This window comes from Melopsittacus undulatus, chromosome 3 (assembly GCF_012275295.1).
Source record: "Melopsittacus undulatus isolate bMelUnd1 chromosome 3, bMelUnd1.mat.Z, whole genome shotgun sequence".
Taxonomy (NCBI): Eukaryota; Metazoa; Chordata; class Aves; order Psittaciformes; family Psittaculidae; genus Melopsittacus; species Melopsittacus undulatus.
In genome coordinates, this window is record NC_047529.1 from 50,991,743 (window position 1) to 51,015,590 (window position 23,848).

General features: G+C 37.1%; 1 protein-coding gene across 1 annotated transcript; it reads left to right on the top strand.

Annotated features, from left to right (window-relative positions):
- Positions 1 to 5: 5 nt before the first annotated feature.
- CASP8AP2 (caspase 8 associated protein 2) lies at positions 6 to 23,605 on the top strand. Its single transcript, XM_031052746.2, has 10 exons — positions 6 to 85; positions 1,199 to 1,274; positions 2,418 to 2,498; positions 4,341 to 4,441; positions 5,681 to 5,755; positions 6,954 to 7,069; positions 9,695 to 12,165; positions 14,650 to 17,608; positions 19,500 to 19,599; positions 20,886 to 23,605. The coding sequence occupies exons 2-10, from the start codon at positions 1,226 to 1,228 to the stop codon at positions 20,940 to 20,942; spliced, it is 6,009 nt and encodes a 2,002-aa protein (XP_030908606.2). The 5' UTR covers positions 6 to 85; positions 1,199 to 1,225; the 3' UTR covers positions 20,943 to 23,605.
- The last annotated feature ends 243 nt before the right edge of the window (positions 23,606 to 23,848 follow it).

Below are 23,848 nucleotides of genomic sequence, written 5' to 3' on the forward strand. Positions count from 1 at the left end.
GCCCGGCCTGAAGGACCAGTGGCAGTGGCGGTGGCGGAGACCTGTGGGGAGTCGTGGGCCGGAGGTGGCGGCCGGTGGTTGACCGGTGGGTGAGGGTCTTGCGCTGCGTCTGCTTGCCGAGTGGGACTGTTCCCCCCTCTCTCTTTTAGTCCCTTCCCCGTTGGCCTGGTAGGGGCTCGGCGCCGCCTTGCTCTGCTCGAGTGCCATTCCCTTCTCCCATTACTCCTGCGCCGATCCCGCCGCCCAGTTCGGCTCGGTTTGGTCTGCCCCGGCCTTGGTCGCCCCTGCTCTCACGGCACCCTGTTGGTCTCTCCCTTCCCCGAGAGCAGCCTGCACGCTCCGGTCCGCCCGTGCGGGGCGGCTGGGCCGCTATCAGCGGTTCTCCCGCCCTGAGCCCTGGAGGTCCTGGGCGCTTCCGCCGTGACAGGAATTGGGGCTGGCGGGAGCCCCTTCCCGCCCGTGCAAGGGCGGGTGAGGCCTGAGGAGTGGGCAAGGGCCGCTGCTGCATCTTGGCTGGTGATGTTGCTGCCCAGCACCGGGCAGTGCTCCCCTCGTCCCGGCACCCGAGTTCCTCCCGTGCTTATCTTCCCCACGCAGAGGGTCCCTTAGTGTGGCAGGCAGCTGCTCTCCCTTCAGAGGAGCTTGTGTGTCAGTACCACAAGCGTGTGTGCTGGTAAAGTCCTTTGTAATAGCTGTTGTGGAAGATACTGTGTGTCCTGTGGCCAAGCATTGCTATATATTGTGACAGACAAAATGTTACTTGCCTGCTAGTGCTCATTACTGGTTTGCTGGTGGTGTCAGACTTGGAAATTTGCTCTTAAATGATCAGCAGAGAAGAAATCAGAATTATCAGATCAGAATGTTTTAGCTGGTTAAGATATTCCTTCATATAACCTATTCATACAATGTAGTGCTTGTTTTTATACCAGAATTTCTTTATAGATCTTGGTTTGGTACATACGAATAACGTACAGCTAAAGATCTTCTTTAGTACAGTATAGATAATTTCTTACTTTTCTTGATAGAGCTTTCTGTTATGATGTAAGGCTTTTCTCATTCTAATGCTGGATTTTGTTGAACAGCAAGGCCCACAGGTAGCTCAGGCGTAACTGATTTATATCAGGATGCTTCTGGTTTACAGTGTTGTTCTGAAAGTGCCAATTAATCTGTTGTCTTTCTTTTGATACTTTACCTGTAGATGGGGAAGCCATAGGAAGTTTGTATCATGGCAGCAGATGAGGATGGACTGGGACTGTTTGATACCCACTACAGTGGTAAGATGTATTATGTTGTGTTGTGTTTTGCAGTGAAATAACACATTCAGTTTTGTGAAAATAAATAGGCCCTAAAATAACTTGGAAAACAAAATGGAAACAATTGAAGCTGGGACAAATACTGATGAGTTTTAACTATAATTAAATGTCTGTGGTGCACAGTCTCATAGTAAGAGAGACCATATCCCTTTAGTAAGTTTGGATTTTAAAACATAACTGTGTACTTTGGATTTCTGGTATGGTTTCAGGGGGTGTCTGGAGTTGGTTTCTCCCCTATATTTTACAGTGTATAATTTAACCTTAATTGTCTTTTAGTGAAGTGTGTATTTGAATGATTTAGAGGATTGTTCCTTTGCTATGTGTAAGAGCAAATGGGATAGCATCTGGTATAGAACCAACAGTCAAGGTACTCTAGCTTGAGTGTCAACTCTGCAGTTGATCTGACACTTTATTGGTGAGATACCCAGCCTCAGAAGGGCTGTGGATATTGGTATTGTTCTTGGTAGAGATTCACACAGAGGAAAAAAGAGTGATAAGAGGCATTGGAAAAAGACATGAAGAGAGACTGAGATTTAGGTTAAAATATGTTTAAAGAACCAGTTAGTATGGGAATAGACAGTAATACTCAGTAATACTGAAGCAAATTCTTTGAATTACAGTACAGATTGTTATAATAATTTCTGTTTAGTGAGAAAGGTTTCTTTCAGTGGTAGTGACCTTATCTTACTGATTCTTTTATTTTGGTTTCTGAGTTGTAAACTTTAGTCTTCAGTGTGCTCTAGAAAACAGTTTGAAATTTAGATCAAGTTGATTTAGTTTATAAGTTTAAAATTTACTTCTATTTAAAAGATATAATTTGCTTTATGCAAAGTTCTTGTATTTAGGAATTGATTTTACAAGACTGTCTTTGCTACTTGGTGACTAAAGATCTTTTCTACAAAGTAGCAGTAGCTTCCTGGCTAAAAATCCCTTGTGCTTTACTACTCAGTTCTACTACTTTTACTACTCTCTACTGGTCTAGGATCACATCTCTACTTAGGTCATGGGAGAATCAGAGGTCTGAGTTTACTAAATGCTTACCTTGGCTTTTCTTTTTTTCTTTGTTGTTTTGTGTGGTTTTGTTTGTTTGTTTGTTTGCTTTAGCTGAAGCTTCCCCCTTCAAGGAAGGTGATGAGAGCTCAGTTGATATTTATGACGGCTTGGACAACAGCTTGACAGTTCCTGGTAGGTTGATTGTATCTTGCTGCTTGGAGTGTTACAGTCTCTGTGCTTCTTAGACTGTTTTCTAGTAAAACAACAACTTAAAGTTTACATTTAACAAGTTTACTTGTTTAAGTTCAAGACACATTGTAATATTTATAAATACATCTACAATAAATCTATTAGCTGAATGCATATAAGATGGTTTTCATGTGATAACGGCTATTTTAAGAGCCTGGGCATAGTAAAGGGGTGCAGAGAGACCTTAGTTTTTCTATCTGTGCCTTGATATAGGACATTTTTACCTGGAAAAAAGCAGCTTTATTTTCTGGGTTTTAAGTAGCTTCAGGATCAGCACCAACAGTCACTGATCGCTAAATCCCCAGTGGGACCTCCAGAAAATACTTTCCATGTGATACAGTCCATTCAGTAGATCTTTTTAACTTGGTCTTACTTTCTTGATAATTGCACAGGCTAATGTAAATTAATTCCCTCTTTTAACTTCTTTGAAGGTAAGAAAGGAATGGACCCAGCACATGTTCTTTCTTAGGAGTCTCATTGTACTGTTTAATGAAATGCTGTTTCTAATATTTAAACAAGTGTTTCTCTATTGACCATACTACTGTAAAGCCATGGAATTTTTATGGAAGTAGTGTACTCTACTGTGATATAATATGTAATATATCCTAGACATGAAGCATCTATGTATCTTTTACTTGCTTTCTATTCTGTATTTGTTGCAGCATGTAAGAGTATTCTCTAAGTCTCTGTTTCGTGTGCTGAGATGCATTGTTTAGTAAATGTTATTCCTCTTTGCATTTTTTACAGCACAGTTAAATATTTTGTATAATCTAGTTCTGAGGGATCTTGGTTTTGAAATTTTAAAAGAGGATTGGTAGGTTTTTTGCTCTATACAGATAAGATTTGTACGTTATCTTGCATTGTTTTAATAATACTATTTGCATTATGGTGTTGTCCAGAGGATCGAAGCATAGCTTTGATAGCTAAGTTCATTTATTTATTTGCAAATTGATCTGTATTTCAGAGGTGTCATAAGTCGGGTCCTGTAAGTGAAGTGTATTTGGTGAACAGAGCACACAGGTCGATTTGAGGAGAAAACACTGTTATCTAAATAGTTGCATTTGGGTGTTGGGCTGATATTTGGTTGGTTTGTGGTTTGTTTTGTTGGTTTTTTTTGTTTGGTTCATTGGTCGGTCTTCTTTCACTTCTTTGGACTAAAGCTAGGAAGTTTACATTTGCAAGGGAATATAAAGCAGCAGAGAACATTTACTCAATGTAAGGGGAATGGTATTCAACTGCATACCAGCTCTACAGTAACTCTATTTGATTCTGATCAACTGATCCATGTTTATCAATCCATGTAGATCACTGGCATCTGAGTGTTCTTCTTCTCAATCATTTTTTTTCAAATGCCAGTGTTTACAAAGTAAAGTCTGCCTAAAAGCTGAACAAACTGTGGGGTGCACATGTCCTAGCTTTCTGCTATCTATTGGCCTTGCATTGCAGAACCTCAAATCACTGCTAAGGTGTAGCCCTTGTTTCTTTGTAAATTAGGTAGTTATACTGTGAGCTATCTCTCCTTTGACTTAAACCAACTTATTAGTCATAAAACGCACCCATCTTTGTTGTTGGGTGTCCTGCATGTCTCTCAATAGAAATATGTTTTCAGTTGGCCTCTAATTTTCATCATTACCTTTTATATTGATATAAATTGGATCAGGTATTTCCAATAAACTTACATAAATGTTGAAATTCAAAATAGAAATGTCTTCAGATAGACTGTATTGTGTCACTGAGGAAAACACATAACCTTTTTTCTTTATGTAGTCCATTTTCTTTCTACAGACAGTTCTGCTCCAAATTCTACACCATCTGGAAACGGCTTAAATTTATTTGATGAGATATTAATTGAAGAAGGGACTGCAAAGGAGGCATCTTATAACGAGGTATGTCTTAATGGGACAGAATCAATTCTGGTATTTTGGAATTTTTTTTGTTCTAAATTTTTTTGTAAGGTGCCAAAAATGTTGTCAGTGTGCTCACTTTATTGGATAAATAGGGAAAATGTTCTTAAATAAGTAAAACCAAGAGTATGCTAATAAACTGTTATGTCCACAAGTTTATCAGAATAAGTGAATCTCTCGTTCTGTGACATGTTCTGTTCTCATTTCACTGTCCTTGGCATATGGTTCTTTTATTGGCTACTACCTTATGGGAAAATGTACCATGATTTCTTTCCAGTTACATATATGTTCAGACATCTGGTACAAAGTTAGTCTTGAAATTTCTTCCAACAAATTTTGCCAGAGTAAAGCAGATAGGTCATGGATTAATCTTATCTGTCATTAAATCTTGTGCTTGAGACTGAAGACAGCCATACACTAGATAACTGCTTCTAGTAAGTCAACACAACGCTTGCTCATTGCATCACCTCATCAGTTACTCATAGCATCACCTATCCTAGTCCATAAGGCAGATCTCAACTAATTTGAGCTTTGGAGTAAAAGGGACAGACATCCATAGGTATAATGCTCTATAAAAGAAGCAGGAGCAAAACTTCCCAGCATCTATTAAGTGGTTAAACTGTCACCTTGAAAGTTTCAAAATAGTTGACTATTAAGTGTGACAATAAGGAAGTTGTCAATTCTGTAAAAGTTTTCTTGCAATGTACAATGAAGGGCTCATGCCAAACGTATTTAATTTAATTTTGTGGTCACAATGGGAGTATGTCATTTGCAGTCTGTTTTTGCAGTCCAGGCTTGCTTGTAGTAACTTTTGGTTTGGTTTTTTTTTCCTTATCTGTTCTGTAGTATATAAAATCTGACCACCAAGTCCCTATAGGTAGGGCTCCTAGAACTCTTGCTCCTTGATAATTATGTCTTTAATTTTACAATGATATAGCTTCCTGTTACTCTCTAGCCTATTACTGTTGGGCAAGCACACATGGATTTCCTCTATCTGAATATTTGCGATGTTTTAGAGACTTATATAATTGTTAAGAGTATATTAAATCTTCTTTTTATATGTCTTTAATATGTTACTTTTGGAAAAAAGAAAAAAAAAACAAACCACCAACCAAAAACCTTTGTAATATACATTATTGTGTTAATTAACTGAATCTAGATGAGTAACTTTTCTGTGTAATAAATCCACTTCTGTGCTCCTAACTTTTCTCTCTTTGACAGTTGCTGGTAGAATATGGAAAATGTCAGCAGCAAATTAAAGAGCTGATGAAAAAATTTAAGGAAATACAGGCACAGGTACCGTAGTTCAAAGGGCAGCATTGTCAAGATTTATGTAAAGCAAACTGAATATTGCCTTGAGAGTTAGTTTCATATGCTTTCTAGAATTGATCTATCATATGCATAGTTTGTAAAGCACCTCTCTGTAGGTACTAAGAGCTTGTTCTGCCTGGTATAGTGGTTAAGGTAGTCTACTGACAAAATCAGTAGGTAAATTCAGTTGCTTCATGATGTTGCGTGAAGTTTAGTTCCTTAAAAGCTATCTTTTTATCTCCTTAATTGGAAAACAAGTATGTCAAATGAGTAGTTATCAGAAAGGTATCCAGTTCTCTTGTTTGTTTTTTAAAGTAGGTCTTTAACACACTAGGGAGAGGGTTGCAAAGGTACTTGAGCAATTAGAAAGCAAAAGGTACTTGATTTATTAGAACTTGAAGAGCATGTCTGTGTTACTTTAAGCAAAGTGCTCTTTTGATAAGGCTGAACTGCTCTTCACCTTGAGCTAGTATCCCCAGGCTGTGCCATTCCATGTAGGTAGATTGTCCTGGGCAATTGTGCAACATGCTCTACTGTGTATTGTGGACAAGTCCCAAAGGTTCTGAGCTTCGCAGTGGGAAGCAGCTTCTGCCCTGTGCCACTTCCGTATTGTTTTCTACAAAACTTGTGTGCCTTTCTGAACAGGCTTTGCTATTCAGTAGGATTGACATGTAGGGTTTTAGAGTGTCACATCTGGAAATTTTAGAATGATAGAACATCCAAAGTTGGTTTTGATACCTTGAAAGAAATACAGTTATCCTCTTTCTTTGAAAGTGCTTAAAAGCTACATCTTTCATTTGACACACTGACCATAAAAGCAATAATGTGAATAAAAGAATGACACAAAGGGGCAGATTATAAATTTTTAGCTCTGTGGTTCCTTTGTTTATGGCATATTTCCATTTTAGTAAATTGTATTCTTAAAACATCTTAAACAATTACTAGGAGCACAAACAAAAGCATAAAATAAATTCTGACTTAATTCTAACTTCCTCAGAAAATTACCTGTAAATTCTACTGTCAGTTGGCATATGATGGGACTTTTTCTAATGGTTGTCTTGCACTGATTTTCACTGCATGTTTGGATACCCAATCTAATTTTTGGGGGTTGTTTTTTGTTTGGTTTTGTTTTTTTAATCTCCCTTCTCTCTCTTGCTCTATTCTTTGTATATATTTAAAATAGAACGTCATTCTGCAGAACGAAAATCAAGCTCTCAAAAAGAATATTTCAGCACTTATTAAAACAGCAAGAGTGGAAATTAACCGCAAGGATGAAGAAATTAATAATCTCCATCAAAGGTACAAATTGACAGTGGAACTGAAAAAGTACTTTTTTTTCTAACCGTGTTTATATGCTTGTAAAAAACTTCTGTGTGTATTTTAAGTAAAGCTAATAAAGAAAAAGGTTGCTTAGTAAATAATTAGTAGTACTGGTGTAGTCAGAAGAAATAGGTATCTTCCTTGCTTGATGGGGTCTTTTGGTTTCTAATAAAAAAAAAAAAAAAGGAGGAATCCAAAGGGCGACCATAGCCTGAATTCCTTTTTGTTTTGTTTAGTCACCCATTCCTGGTGGGGTTATCTAACCATCTTCCGTATTTCAAAGAATTAATCTTACACAGTTCAGCTTCAGAACTAGTCTGTTTTACGGTCTCAGACATGAATTCCATGGAACTTTTCAGACACTAATTGAAATTCATGAAGAGACTATATAATGTTTTCATGGCAAGAGATGAAAGCCCTGTCTCCAATAGTGGAGTATGGCAGCTACAGAATTCTTGGTAATTTCTGTGCACTACTGATCTTACTGCAGGAAGCTGAACATATTTAAGTATGGATGGGAGAGTAGCTGAGTGTAAGGTTTCTGAACAATTTGCGACCAGAGCAGGGGTCCACGATTCAGGACCCCTAACTTATCACAAGGTCACCTGTTTGTCAGTTTTGTGACATCAGCCACATATTTGGTTTGTTTGTGTTTCAATTTCACCATATGATATGCACCAATAGGTGTCATACCGAAGGTTCATTTAACATTACTGTGCTAAAGTCCAAATGCATATTAACTGGGAGGGGGTGTTTTGTTTTGTTTTCCAAAATACAAGAAACTGATAGATAAGATCTGATGAAGGTCAAGAGGTTTTAAGGTGTAATTCTTTCAGTTGACTGACTTTGACACAATAGCCATCATTTTCACCCTTTGAGTGTAGTATTCTGGGTTTTAAATTAAGTTGAAAAATAATTCCTTGCTTTGTATACTCAACCTCACTAAAGAGTATACAAACTCCATTTCAATACCTTCTGATGATGATGAAAATTTATGAGCAAGATATTTGATCTAGGTATTTTGGAGGCATCCATCATGAAAATCATAAGGAAAGTGGCACTTTGAGGTGTTAGAAGCAAGCCTTGTCTGTTGCATGGTGTGTAATAGATCAGTTCATTTTAAGCAAACTGTCAATCTGTAAAGACTGTTTTTGAGGGGAATTATTAGTGCTTATCTAAAAAAAAAAAAACCCCCCCCAAAAAAAAAACAAACAAAAAAACCCCCCAAGCCAAACTAAAAATATCAAAGAACCCACGTGAATACAATTACGCTCATCATACATGTATTCATATTTCTTACCCAGCCTAAAGCACAGCAAAATCATATCGGTATAATTCAAAAGTAAACTGAAGTATAGAAAAGGGGTTTGGATTGCAACAGCTGCAGCATTGTTTTAGTTCAACATTCACTTCACATCACACTGTCACATTTTTGGAGTAGAGCCAGATGTATAAGCTGATTGTTCCATATTTCAGTGTACTTTGTCAGCGCATAGGAAGTATTCAGTTTTATAAAGCAAAACCAACTCCATTTTGTATTAGAGATAAATACAGTATTATTATACACTTAAACTGATTCCTTACAACTGAACCAAATCAATATAAAATGTCAGTTGAAAATCAAATGTCTGCGTGTAGTAGCCACTTTCTCCTTGACTCTAAAAAGGAGACATGCATCTGGTGGTTTGCTGCCATCATTTGTTGGTGTTACTTTTACTTTTATTTCCCTAGATTAGACAAAATCATTCTTTTTTTAGATAGTGGAGATTATTTAAGAAGGTTGTCATTGTCCTTAATCATGTCATTTTAATGAAATGTTTTGTTAAATATGGCAGAAAATGGATTTTTTTGCTGCTTGTTTGGTTTTTTTTTCTAGTGAGGTAACTTTGAGTTCTCTTAGTAATGAGTAAGATGGGCTACATATGCCCTTTGTTTTTTTTTGGTGAAGCCACATGATGCTCATCTCATAATACAAACAACTGGAAGTCTGGCTCCGAAAAAGAAACACTCCATATATGCTGAGATACCCTCCTGAAGAACTCTGCATTGATGATAATCATATATGTCTACAGAGCTATGATGAACTATTGCAATTTACTACTTGCTTTCTGTATCATGCAGCCAGTTCCAAGCATGGTAGCTTTTTTGCTCACTGGGTGAAGTAAGCACAGTGACATTATACTAACTTTTTGTTTGCCAGTTTACCAGCTAGTAAGCTGTTGAATTGCTTGCTCTTTTTCCACTTTTAATCACTGATGCTGTAAAGACCAACTTTTTTCCTAAGGCAAGGTTCTTTTTATGGCTGGACAATGAAATACTAAATTGAATTAGTGAAATTGTTAATTACAGCCAGTACCGTGTTTTTCCACAGATCTTGCTTTTTCTTCAAATGAATTTCATTTGCAAAATATGCATAGAAAGTATATTTTTTTGCTGTGTGCTAATGGAAATTATTAAACTTCTATTTTTATTCACCTTTTTTTTCACTTTGAAGATGGAAGAAAGCATAAAATAATTTTAGATGTATGTGTTCATTATAATTTGGCTTTAGTTACATTTAAGTGAATATAAAAGTAACATAACTTTTTTTCTTTCAATAAACAGGCTATCAGAATTTCCCAATCATCGTGGTTTCACCAGGACATACCTTTCAGGATCAACTAGTGGGAGGTGCTCAGAGATGTGTAAAACTAAAGATTCCAAATTCAGATCTTCTGATTTAGGTGACAGTGTAAAGATGGAGCACAGAATGAAAAACGACTCTTCAAAAGATACACACCACAGTTATTCATCTCATAATATGGAAAATGGGAAGTCTAGCTCTGAAAAAAGAAACACTCCATATGATGAGACTCATGTATGTCTCCCGAGCTATGACCATAATTCCAACAAGGATAACAGAAAGGAAAAAAAAGAAATTAAAAGTAATGAACAGTACAGTAGGGGAAATATCAACAAGTACAAAAGAGAAGTACATCAGAGCACCAGAAACAATGGTGACAGTGAAGATGGGAATTTGGACCCTCAGCAAAAGCCAAAAACCCTTTCAGAGAAGGCTAGTAAAAATGAGTTACAACAAAAAACTCAGAGTGTAAAACTCAAATGCAGTCCAAGTGTAGAAAGAAGAGTAGAAAGGGGTGTTTCTTCCTGGGAGAAACAAACTACTGATAAAGACAGGTTTCAAACAAGAGGTGAATTGTATGTTGATGAGAGATCACAAAATGTATTAAGAAAGGATATTAAAACACATGATAAAGATGAAAAAAATGCTGGCCAAAAAAATAAACCAAATGAAAAGCTACAAGAACAGCCAAGGAGATCTGGTAGAGGAAGTAGTCCACACTCAAAGAATGAACATTCAAAGAATCTTCATGAATCACGAAAATGTCGCATGGAGGAGTCTAGAAAAGGAAAAGACATTGACTGCAAGAGAGACAGGGGAACAAATGATCATACTTCTCGAGAAGGAAGGACTTCACCTTCTAATTCCAGCAGCAGAGAGCACAAATACGCACGCTTGAAGGAAAATAGTAGTAGGTATGAATGGGAAACAGCACATTCCAAATCAGAAAGACACAGAACTGAAGAAAAAAGGAAAAGAGAAAGAGAGGATGAAAATAGACATTTTAGAAATGAAAGAAAAGTTACAAAAGAGGTAACTCACCAGTCTTTAAAAGAATCCAAGAAAGGTACAGATGTTACAAAAAGTGAGAGAAACAAGTCCTACAAGCCAGAAGAAACATCCAGAGTAGCAGATAGCTTAAAAGACCATAAAGTTCCCAAAACTAAAGATGATCACACTGGGTCAAAAAGCAAAGACTTAAAACTTAGCTTTATGGAAAAACTAAATTTAACTCTTTCTCCTGCTAAGAAACAATGTGTCTCTCCAACTGATGGAGTTAAAACGCCTTCCCAGAAGGCCACTCAGGAGGGAAGTACGGAGCTCATGCTGCAGACAGAACTGTTAGATTCTGCTCACCCTGTTAACTGTGGTCCCACAGAGCAAAGTAATTCAACACTGCAAGTTCTGGACAGTGCAGCTCAAAGCAGTGTGGAGCCAGCAATGCCTGTTCCTGTAGATTCTGAAAATGAAGCCTTAAAAGTAGCAGCAGCAGATCCAGCACAGACTGAAGAATTGCCAACAGTGGCAAATAGTAAACCGAGCTCAGAAACCTTACCAGAAGCAGAAGTGGTTCTGGTACAGCCCCAAGCCTTACCAAGAACAGCAGAGGTACTGGTTCCTGATGAGATGCAGGCTGAAACATTGGCAGAAGCAGCAGAAGCTTGTGGTCAGGTTCAATCGGAAGCAGCAGTAGCAGTGACAGATGTCAATCACCCTGAATCTTTGCCCCAAGAAGTGTCTGGGAGCATGGCAGATCCTGAAAACTGGTCTGTGACAGTGGGTGTGATGCAGAATGATAATGCACCACCAGCAGCAGAAGTGGCACAACCTGAAGCTGCCAGTGAAAGTACAGGAGCACTTCCAGAGCCAGCAGCAGAGAAGAAAGAAGAAGATAAAATATGTCTAGTTGCTGGCATAGAACCAGCAGACCAATGTGGCTCTCAAAACCTTGTCTTGGATAGCTCTGAAGCCAAAAGTTCTGGTGACCTGGCGTCCTGTGATGTTGCAGATGATATTGGCGAAACAAAAACAGACTCTTTAATGGAAACAGTGAAGGACAATGACCACTTGACTGCAGAAAATGCTGAGTGTCCCACTGATGAAAAGGTTATTTGTGAAATTGATAAGAATACATCTCAGTTACTTGACATAACTATGTTGACTAATAAGGATGAGCCATTAGTTGACCAGAATGCTTGTGGTCTGGAGCCAGACCTCACTGAAATCAGTACTGCAGCATCTTCTGTTAGTGGAGAGATGTATCCTAGAACTAAGGAGAGAGAAACTAACCCAGTTCCTTTTGATGATGACAGCTCAATACTGAGCATCGATCTCAACCACTTGAGGCATATTCCGAAGGCAATCAGCCCACTGAACAGTCCAATGCGCCCTTTGGCTAAAGCACTTAAGATGGAAAGTCCCTGCAAAGGTCTTGTGAAGAGCTATAACAAAGGTAGTATATATGTATATTCCAATTTATTTTCTATATAAAGTCTTGGAAGATCTGTTCATGGAAAACAGAAATGACTTTTAACTGCTTTCTCAAAAATACAAATTGTTTTTTAAGCTGTGTAAGTCTCAATGGTCCTTTTTATTTGTAGTGGAACCATTGAACAGTGTAGTCAAGATCGTAACCAACTGACCATTAGTGCTTTAAAAGTCAGTGTTTGTCACTACTGACAGATGAGAGTTTGAAATAAGAGTATATATACTAACTTACAAAAAAAATAATACAGGTTTCTTAGTTGTGGTTAGTTCTGAGTAGATCTCATTAGATTTTTCTCTGAAATTGTAGAAGCAAAAGTTACTTAGGATATATTTCAAGTATTTATTTCTGAGCAAGCTGGAGAGAGTACATGAGAATTTCTAGGGATGTCAGCTAAGAGGAGGCTCTGCTCTCTATCTACATTCATTTCAGAGTGAATTTTTGTAGGTATTTTATAATTATGAGTCAGTGGCAAAAAAAGAACAAATGGAACAATAAGATTTACCATTAATGAAGTAAGAGCCTACTCCTAAATAAGATGTCAGGGAGATAAAATATGTTAACAGCACTCACACGAAAAGAAAAGAGATGACTCAAAGTTTAAATCTTATACTTGTGTGAATTTAACTTCCTGTATTGCCCTGCTGCAACTAATAAAAAGATCTCTTGGAAGTAGATTTCCTACTAGAAGAGGAATGGTAGAGTGACATTTAAATCCTTTTTATGTTTTGGAGTATAATCCTGATGTCTTTTTTCAAGTCTTAGTGTGGTTTACTCTGGTATTCTCTCTTGTGCTTAAGACAGCTACTCTCTCAAATGTGAATTCCTTTAGCAGTTTGTATTTCATTCCTGCAGTAGTTCCTATTCTTTGGAATATTTGAAGGAATATGAGAGCTTTGGGATCTGAGTAGGAGAGCATCAAGTAAAAGTATTTTTTCAATTTTGTGCTGTATCCCTGAGTTACTTATTAGAGTTCCTGTCCAAAACTTGCTGCTGGATTCTGAAACAGTGATTTTTTCAACTCTGGTATTTCAGCTCGGAAGTTAGATGCCTAGTTTTCTTTGTAATTTCACTAAAGATATGCATGTCAAATGTTCTGCATCTGTTAAATTGACAGGAGGCTATGGTTTCTTTTTGCCTTGAAATTCAGTACTTGCCATTTTACTGTTCTGCAGGACGGGTACATATATTAATGCTGTATTTTTGACCATTTTCATTTTATGTTTTAGTTTGTCAAAATATTTAAGTAATTAGTTTGAGAAAGTATTGATCTTTGTAAAACTTAAATGGAGGTGGTGATGAGTATGTTTTTTGCTCATGTACAATCTGTATAAACATTTTCAAATGTTGCTTTAAAGTGTTCATCACAAATTCATTGTTTATGGAAATCAATTTAGATAGGATCTTTTATGAGATTAAATGTTTGTTAGAGGTCATTAAGCAGTCTAATCTCTGTGTGATTGAACATAAGAGTATTTTATTAACTAGAGTGCAGGGCAAGCCTAAAATTAACTGCAAATCTCGTTAATCAATACACATGTGCTTCAGTGGCATTTTTGTACAATGGCTTGGCTTTTCATCTTTTGTAACATGTTGCTTCATAGCTAACTGTATCTGCTTATTATTTTTAACAAAATAGCATTTGCTTTGAATTTTAAATAATGATTAAATACATATTTAATGCTATCTCACAAATATAAAACATTTAATAAACTTATTTGTGAGGTAGAGTAAGGCATGCTGCATTTGGCAGAACTTTAGCCTTTCCTCTCACTTAATTTTATTCCTGTCATTCAGGGACCTGAACTTCTGACTTTCCCCAAAATTTCTAAGAAAAAAGGTTTTTATGCCATTGTGCTCAGTTACAGTGCTGGTAATCTTAAATTCATCAAACCCTGAAGTTTGTCATGTGTGTAGTACCCAGTACTCTTTTTTTGTTTAGTTTGTCAGTTTATTGAAAGATTTGAAGAATCTTTTTGTCAACCTGGAAGAGATAGTTGAATGCAGTGTTAACAGGTCATTTATTCTTCTGATCTTTGTTTTGTTGTGAAACTGTTAAAAGCCACCTGTTGTATGTAAATGGTAGTCTGTAAGTTAAAATTCAGCTTGTGCAGTGTTCAGAAAGCTTGTTGAAGTAAATGGAAGGAAGTTCAAAACTGGTGGAAACTGCTAGATTTTTCTGTCTTCAATGGCTGTATTTGCGGGAGAGATCACGTTTTTTGGTGAAATGTTGAGGTCTTATTTGCCCTTTGAAGCACAAAAAAAATATTTAAACCAGCAGTTGCTGGAGCAAGCCACACAGACTTGTTATAGCTCAAACTTCCTGTGTCGTCATTGGCAGTTTCAAACAGTTCTGAATGGTCCCTTTACAGAAGAGACAAGGATTTTCTGAAAATATCTGTTTATGGTTACATTCTTTGTGGTGATTAGGAAACTCTTTTCTTTTTATAGATTTAATTCCTGAGAGTGCGGTTGTTGTCTGTCCCTCAAAGAATTTGTCAAAGGAGGTAAACAAAGAAAATCAAAAGCCAGTTAGCATGTCTGATGAACACTGTGAGATGGAGTCTCAGATGAGTATGTCTTCAGATGAAATAGAAGAAGGAGAAATCATAAGTAGTGATGAAGAGGAAGAAAAAGCTAAACCAGAAAGAGGCTCTGAAAGTACAAAAAAGTCAAGGCCAAAAGCTTCCCCTGAGACACGGAATTTGACCAGCAGTCCACAAAATCAAAAGAGCAAAGCTGTGTGTTGCAATGAAGATAATGGAAAATTTGTTTCTGTGAAAGTAAGTACAAAGAAGAACGGAGAGAGGCATAAAAATCAGACTTTCAGAGCTTCAAAGGATATGAAGAAAAATAAAACTGTGAGCATTGCTTGCCTTGAAAAAATAGTACATGTTATTGTTGAACCTTCAAGTATACAAGAAATCATGCAGATGTTAAGAGCTATACGAAAACAGATGAGGAAAAGTTATATGAAGTTCAAGGTACAGTTCCCAGTTCAGCATTTTCACAGAATTATAGAATCCGGTATCATAAATTTTACATCATTAATAAAATACTTGAACTTTTCTAAGATGTCCACATTAGGTGAGAAATTAAAATTGAATATCTGTGATATTGTAGAGTCCAAACTGAAGCAAGTTAAAAAGAATGCAATAGTGGACCGTCTTTTTGAACAGCAAGTATCAGATATGAAAAAACAGTTGTGGAAATTTGTAGATGAACAGCTTGACTACTTATTTGAAAAGATAAGGAGGATTATAATAAAACTATGTGATGTGAGACATGTGGGAAATGAGAGCGAGGAAAGGAAGTTTGAAAGAGTGGGAAAGCAAAAGCACAAGATCAGTCATAAAAATGATATGCAAAGGTCTAGAAAAAAGTCTCTAAAAGTCCAGTCTCAAAAGTCTGAGGAATATATCCTTTCAAAGCAAAATGTGGATTATCAACGAACTAAGTGTCACCATGAGAAAAATAAAACAGATGTGCCAAAACCTGCCTTTACAAAATGTCTCAACTCCATTGATAACACGAGGAATTCCCAAACCAAAGTGCATCTCTCTAAAGAGAATAATTTGCAAGGCCCTCTCACTCCATTGAAGGGTGTGAAATATGAAAAGGAAGGATTGCAGCTATCCAGAGATGCTAACAAGACCGATCTTAGTTATGAGCTTCTCACAGAGCAGCAAGCGTCCAGTCTTACATTTAATCTTGTAAGTGATGCTCAAATGGGTGAAATTTTCAAAAGTTTATTGCAAGGTTCTGATCTCTTGGAAAAAAATGGTAGCAATATTGACAGAAATGAGTGGGAATTCAGGACTCCAGAAAAACAATTTTTAGATGGTCATAAATGTAGAAGTAATGTTGCTGAACTGGTGCAAGAGATTGCTCCAAAGGAGGCTTGTGTGGAATCTCAACCAGTAGAGGATATTAAGTGGCCTGTTGTTTCACCTGTAAGAGCTCCCTCTTTAACATCTAGGCTTCAGATGTCTGTTGATCCTGATGTACTAGATGAAAGCTGTATGTTTGAGGTTCCTACAAATGCAGCTTCATGCAAAGAAGATGAATGTAATTTACAAAAGAATAAGTCTTTTGTTTCTTCAATCCTCCTTGAAGATTTGGCGGTTTCCTTAACTATTCCATCACCTTTGAAATCAGACTCTCACCTCAGCTTCCTAAAACCTGAGAATAATTCTAGCTCAACTCCTGAGGGTGTTCTCAGTGCGCATTACAGTGAAGATGCACTTCTGGAAGAGGAGGATGCCACTGAACAAGACATTCACTTGGCCTTAGAATCGGATAACTCGAGCAGTAAATCTAGTTGTTCATCATCGTGGACAAGTCGGCCTGTTGCTCCTGGTTTTCAGTGTCGCCCCAGCCTACCAATGCAAGCTGTAATCATGGAGAAATCTAATGATCATTTTATTGTAAAGATCAGGCGTGCAGTGCCATCTATCTCACCAGCGTCTGATCGGGTGCTTTCAGTGAAGGAGGTGCGAGCATCTTCAACCAAGATTGAGAAACAAATAAGAAGTGGGGAAAAAGAAAGGGATAGTCAGAGTGCCACAGTAGCTGTTGTGCAAGAAAGTGTCAAACCAGATCTGGTTAAGATGAATCAGTTGCCTCATGTCAGCACTGGACAAGAACAAAATCCTGCCTTGCCTCCGCTTCTAAAGGAGTCTCACAGCAGTATTGGAAAGGAGGAAACCACTGAGATCCTGGGACCCTGTAGAACATCTTCAAACACAGAGAGCCATGACACTGAAAGCACAAATGAAGACTCTGAACAATCTCAGGCACTCAAATTGAAAGTATCTGAAAATGTAAATGAAATGGGTGTTAGATCTCAAGGTTCTTTTCCTTATTCCTGCAGTATAGAGTCACACATAGACTTAACAGATGATACGGTTAGTGAAACTTCATGTCGTGTGGTGGAATCCACTAGAGGTAACAGGACTCAGGAAACCTCTACCGGCAACTTGGAAATTGGTGTTAAAAAGAAAGAACTGGAAGAGTGCCCGGACGCATTTATAGACTTAACAGAAGACCTTTCCGATGAGACTGTAGCAGGTAAATGTAATCTTGAAACACAATCCACGTCAAATACTGAGGTAGGATGCCAAATAAGTAGAGATGATAAAAGTAGTAAAAAAAGGAAAAAGGAGGCTGTCAGAGAGAATTCCAACTCAAAAAGGCAACGAAAAGAAACTGAATCAGCAGGTGAAGGGAGCGATGCAAGTGATGTGAAGCCTGACGAGGTAAATTCAGCACCTAAACAGTGTTCCAGTAAGAAGAATGAATTGCAGCAGCACAAAGACTCTTCTCCTTTGGCTTCATCTGCATCATCACCTAGTCTGTATGCCAAAAACATCATTAAAAAGAAGGGAGAAGTAGTAGTTTCCTGGACGAGGTAATTTATTATTTGATCTGTTTTATTGTTTTAGGGTTTGTTTTTTGTTTTTTTTTTTTTAACTATGTGATGAACCAAAATCTGGGAAGAAAAGGGTATTTAGGTAATGGCCGAAGTTATTCAGCAGCTCTGCATCCTTCTGTGGATAGTGGAGTGTGAGCTGCCTTGTGCAGGGTGGCTTTATGAGTTTGTCTTAGAGTACCAGTAAAAGGTGCCAAAGTCTATTTTATCTTTTTTCTGTAACAGTTGTCCAGGGGAAAACAAATGTAAGAGATGAAAGATGATTTGATGTAATCCTGTTAACAGCCTTTTGACAAGAACAATTTTTAGTCATTTCTTAGGTAGGTTAAATCAGATTTGCCTTAAAAAAGATAGCTTCCATATGTCATAACTAATTCCATCACTTACCCAAAACTCCCAAAACCAGGATTACTTTTTGGTTTTGTTTTTAAAGCGTATATGCTAAGGTAACAAGACCTACTATATTGCACTGTCTGTAGGTGTCTTTCCCCTGCCCATTTTCTTTCCTATGCAAGAAAACCAGCCAGGCATGGTGGGTCCTACAAGGACCTGATGTTCCTACAAGGCCTGGAAGCATCAGTGACTGGGTAACAGAGAACAGCTTAAGATTTCTCACACTGAGAGAAGGCATGAGAGCAAACAGCTTTGTCTTTTGGGGCCTATACAGGTCAATCTGCAGAAGTGTACTAGGCAACCATTTAGCCCCCATATTCCAGTTAATATGGTGTGGGTGACAAATGAAGTGACTGTATGTATTGGAGATACCTGCAAAGTTATTGGGGTTTATTCTTATTCTCAAGAAACTATAGTTAGGTTTTGCTGCTCTTGCTACAACTTGATACAACCATCACTTTAGAAAGGGGCTTCTAAAATTTTCAGCACAGACTTTCCTAAACTATAGTTTGAGCTCCTGTTCTGTAGTTTGGAAATACTTAGAATTTAATATATGCTGTATGGTTTGGTTGGTTTGTTTGTGTTCATGTATGTATGTATTAATATTTTAAAAATGTATTTTTGCTGTAGAAATGATGACAGAGGAATTTTACTGGGCTGCCAGATACAAATGTTTCTAGATAGCATCTTAAAAGAAAATAAATTCCTTCATGGAAAAAACTGTGAAAGCTAATATGATTTTTGATAAGCAAACCAATGAGGTAGGAAAATTGTAATGATCTTCTTCTGAAGAATATGGCTGAGTTTTCTGGCTCAGTCTTTGTCCACCTTTGAACTATGCCTAAAAAAATAAAAATGTTTATTTAAGTAAGTAGTCATTATATTTTTTTCTTTGAAATGGAGGACTTTCAATAGAGTTTAATAGTGTCTGGCAGGTTTCAACCAAAGATACATAGTAGCTGCTGTATCATAACTCTGTCTGTATACATCTTACACAGACCTAAATTCATTAATGAGACAGACAGCAAACTGGTGACACATTTAAAAACAGAATCCCGGTGCTATATGCTCATGTGAACATGTGCTCTGAATGTATTTGTTATATTAAGCCTCCTACAGAAGTTGAACACCTCTCTGTTTAATCTTTGAATGTCAGTGGGCCTTAGGTAACAGTGCTGCCTAGCCATGCAAACTGAAGCAAGTCCACCTAGAACTACTAGCCCCTGTTGAGTTTATGTGTTCTTTTCAAGTAACTTCCCAAAAGGGATAGCATAATCTCCACTAACATTTCTTTGTACTAACTCTTAATCTGTGCTGGTAGAGGAGAAGATCCTCCATAAGGTCATTGCTGCTGTTTGAACTCAGGTTCTGTAGTTTGGAAATATTTAGAATTTTATATATGCCTTATGTATTCTTTGTTGGTGTGCATGTACACATATATATGTAGCAATATTTAAAAAATGCATTTTTGCTATAGAAATGATGACCGAGAAATTTTACTGGAATGCCAGAGAAAAGGACCATCAAGCAAAACCTTTGTTTCCTTAGCCACGAGGCTGAACAAAAGCCCAAATCAGGTAGGTGCTATCATTCTTACAATTTATAGACTATGCTGCTACATTTATGGTTGCAGTTGAACAAAAAACTTAAAGAGATCTACTAATTTTGAGTTGTTTTTTCCTTATGCCTTTTATTGAGGGGTTCTTGAAAAAACAATCTAGATTCTTGTAACTTATTAAAATTATACAATATGGGGTATTATGGTCCAGGGATTCTTTAGTACCTGTTTGATTGGTGCCTTGAAACTGCTGTGTCCAATCATAAGCCAGGTACCACAGGATTGTTTCTATTGTTGAATCAGCACTTAAAGGCATTTTGGAGATACCCCAAAGCCTTTGCACGTATCTAGTGAATTAGAAAAAGCTTAAAACCAGAAAGAACATATTTCATTACTATTTTTTCTTTTACGTTGTAATTAAGAAGCTTCAGAAAGCACAGGTATCAAGTTGATGTAGAGTATTTCCAGAGGTTTGTATATAACTTTGTACTTGTCTCGAATTGTTTTAATCTCTATCCTACAAATACAAGAAAGGAGAAACACCCATTTGGCTAAGTTAGGAAATCCTGTGTGCTCAGGATTTGTCTTTTAGGATGTTGTGTTCTATGGTGACAGAGTCATCAAGGGGTTTAGAAGCTGTTGGGGTGGCTAGTTGGATAAAGCAGCATTATCTGTGCATTTATGTCACTCTTCCCAGTTTGCTATTTGGCAAATGGTAGATATGCTATAGCAATATATACATAGCAGTAAGAAATACTAGCTTACAATTGATTGAGCTCTCTATGTAAGCTGTAGCTATGTTCAGCAAAAAGATGTTTGACTCTCATCTACAGACCACTTTTGTAAAATTTCAGGTAGGCAGATACCTCATGATGAACCCTAAATAGCAACAGTTGTACCAGAGAGTAGAAATAAATAACGAACTGTGCTTTTTGTGGAGTACAAAATAATGTTTTGTCCTTATATTTGAATCTGGCTCGCAGTTATACCTGGCAAAATTCAAGTCTAATTGACTTTGAAGCCCTCATTTTTTTTCCCTCCTGTGTTGTAAACCAGTTCCTCCTGTGTTAAAACAGTATTTGGCTCTAGCTGTCTGTGATACATGTGGAGGCTATTTCAGATGTCTAAGGTACAGGAAGACTTCCTACATTTAATTAACCTGTTGATGGTGCTCCTGAAATTCTTCTGGTAAAATGTATTGGAAGTGAGAACCAAAATAATGGTTGTCTTAAAACTTCATGCTGTCAGATCAGTTATGGAAATCTGGGGCAGTAATGGTATGTCTCTTTCTTTGTTCTCCATTAGGTTTCAGAAAGATTCAAGCAATTAATGAAGCTGTTCAAGAAATCCAAGTGCAAGTAAACTTAACACGAAGTTACTCCATGGTTACAGAGTTTAGCTGTTACCAACAACAATGGACTACAACTACTACATTCATGTAATGGGATTAGTGGGAGGTAACGAGGTCAGAATTCCAGGCCTGGTAAATCTGATGCACTGTTAATTATTTACTTCCCTGTCCGTGTTTCCTCTGAGGTGCTTTATCAGAATAACATAGAAGGAGCTTTACAAAGAAACTGGCTAGAAAAGAATGGGCACGTACATCTGGAGCAGTATCATTTCAAGGGGATGACACCTCCTGTTGGTTAAATATGTTCTATAAATAATGACAAGGACGTGCTGTCAAGTGAAAGTGGTGGTTCATGCTTAACTTGCTGGAAGTACCACATGTGGTGACTTTGAACTATGATTTTGAAAAGTGAGCATGCTTTGGAATCCAGTTGGTATTCCTGGAAAATGACTGGTTTGTCACATTGAAACAAATTTCAGGAAGTTAGGCCTTTTTCTTTTAAAGATGGTAGAGCAATGATGGTAATGATTCCAAAAGCTGCTTACGTAGTAATTGTGTTCTGATGTTAACGAATAGGTGGTTCTTGCTGCTTTCTCAGCAGGTTGTAGTGGGTTACAAGGAGAAAATCTGGCACTGTGTGTAGGGTTTGTCTTCGACTTTAAGCGCGTTATCATCTACAACAAACTGTAGTTAAAAACAGTTTTCAGTTCTGATGGTATTTTAAAATAATTTTGAATAGTTGGGTTTGGGGTTTTTTCCCCATGAAAAAGGTATTTTTCTTTGCAAAAGGCAAATATGTTTTTGTGTTCCAAATTACATCTGGGAACGGTACTTATTTAGGTCATCAACATAATAAGCACTCTTATTTTTGTTTAAAAGAAATAAAAATTGACAAGTGATTTTCCTTTTAAACTTAATTTAGAAACAGACCTTTGCAGTTTTATAAAATGTGACTTTATACTTTCTAACCAGGAGAAAAACTTTTTTGTAAAAACAGACATTTTCAAAATCGTATCAACTTGTCATGTTTTGACAGCAATTGTATCTTATCCTTGTGAATTGTTTATTACATTAGAAATTCACTATGTTCTAATTTAAGAACTCTTACAATTGCTTCCAGTTTTACTAGCACATAGTAAAAGTGTGTATGTATACATATGTATACACACACTTCTCATTTGCTGCTTTATCCTATATTTCTAAAAAGGCTTGGGGTTTTTTATTTTTTAATTCTCTCTAAGAAACATTCCTGGACATTGCACAGGTTTTCCTGTTCTGAATTTGTTGATGTTTGAGGTTTTATTCTTTATTGAGGATCAAAATTGCTGTCATCTTTAGACAGTCAGAACATCTGCTGAGTTATTTAGATTTCATTTAAGAGCCCTACCAAAGTGCATTGCCTTTCAACTTGAATTAAATTAGCTTTTTGATGGAATCCAATGACCGCAGCTTCAGTTTCAACGTAATGGCTTTTTGCTCCCTCCCCAGCTAACGGGACAGAGTTATCATTTTAATAAAACATCAGATAATTGGTTGGTGGTAGATATTGCCACTGACACCTTTGGAGTATTAAATGTGACCTATGGAATGGATTGTCATGCTGCCAAACAGTGCATCATCCTCATTTTAGGCAGTGCTCTGGAAACTGTTACAAGGAATGACTGGAGTAGGCGATGACGTCAGTTTTGGCAGTCTTCCATCTTACGTACTTGCTTCTAAAACATTTGCTTTTGATGATCAAATATCATCTTCCATGCTACACCAGAAGCACCTAGTGATTTCAGTGGGTGATTAGTATCCCCTACCCATGCTTGCTCTTAGCATTGATGACAGTTGTTTACTTACTGGAGAATTAAATCTAACTGAAGCTATTCTTACAACTGCCAATTGACAGAGTACTTTCATGTTTGTGGAAAAACAGACTCTACTGAGTATTTTAACCACATTCTTAGAGATCAAAGTGTGCACAGTACTGAAGGCACTGAGGGAAGTAGCTTCTCTCCACTCAAGCGCTTCCTCTCTGTCTCAAAAAAAGCAGGCAGTATTTTATTACAAAGTTGTTTATTCCTTGTCTGTTTATTTACTTTCTTATCTGTACAGGTGGTGGGGGGAGGCCTGGGTTTGACTGGTTTGGTTCTGACTTGGATTCCTTTTTTTGTAAGTTATGAAACTTTTTTTAATGTTCTGTCTGTTGTAATTATTTGTACAGGTTCCTAATGTAAAATATCTGATGGGTGTATATATATATATAAATATATGTATAAAAATAGAGCTTTGTTTAGCCAAAGATGATTTTTTTAACTGTATAAAACTCCAGGTTTATTTTGTATAAACTACATAGTTTGCGTACTGTAAGAGTGATGCGAAGAATAAAACTGTAAAATTCACACACCTATACTCTTGTTGAACAAAGGTTGGCTTGGACTGGTTTTGTACTGTTGTTCGTAATTTATTTCTCCAAGAAGAATTTTGATATATATATGCAAAATGTACTGTATGTATATCTACAGGCTTACTTGTGAAACCTCAGGTAAATGAAAACATCTTCTAGAACAGCTGGCTAATGCCTTGACAACTACAAATGCTGTGAAACAGCATTAAAATGGACTTCGCTTGGTTTGTATAAAAGAGTAGCTCTGTTGATATTCCAGCCAATAAACATGGAAGTAAATCAGCTGCTGCACTGATGCTATTACTGCTCCAAACACATACTGCTTGTTTCTTAGTGGACATAACTGGATCAAAAATCAGGCAATTTAACAAATTACATAAAACCTTTAAACTACGTAGGAATTAGATCATACAACTTTCGTCCTTTTTTACAGAATCGTTGGGTTAGTGTTGAGTGCAGTATTACAAAGGAGAAGGACCCTTTGTATCCAAAACTTTTTATTGAAAGAGTGTAGCTGGCAGCAAT

Excerpts from the sequence above, each read along its gene's own strand:
- CASP8AP2 (XM_031052746.2), top strand. The coding sequence starts at position 1,226 with ATGGCAGCAGATGAGGATGGACTGGGACTGTTTGATACCCACTACAGT. Across the intron at positions 4,442-5,680 it reads AGGAGGCATCTTATAACGAG|TTGCTGGTAGAATATGGAAA; the intron begins GTATGTCTTAAT and ends TCTCTTTGACAG. Across the intron at positions 17,609-19,499 it reads GTAGTAGTTTCCTGGACGAG|AAATGATGACCGAGAAATTT; the intron begins GTAATTTATTAT and ends TTTTTGCTATAG.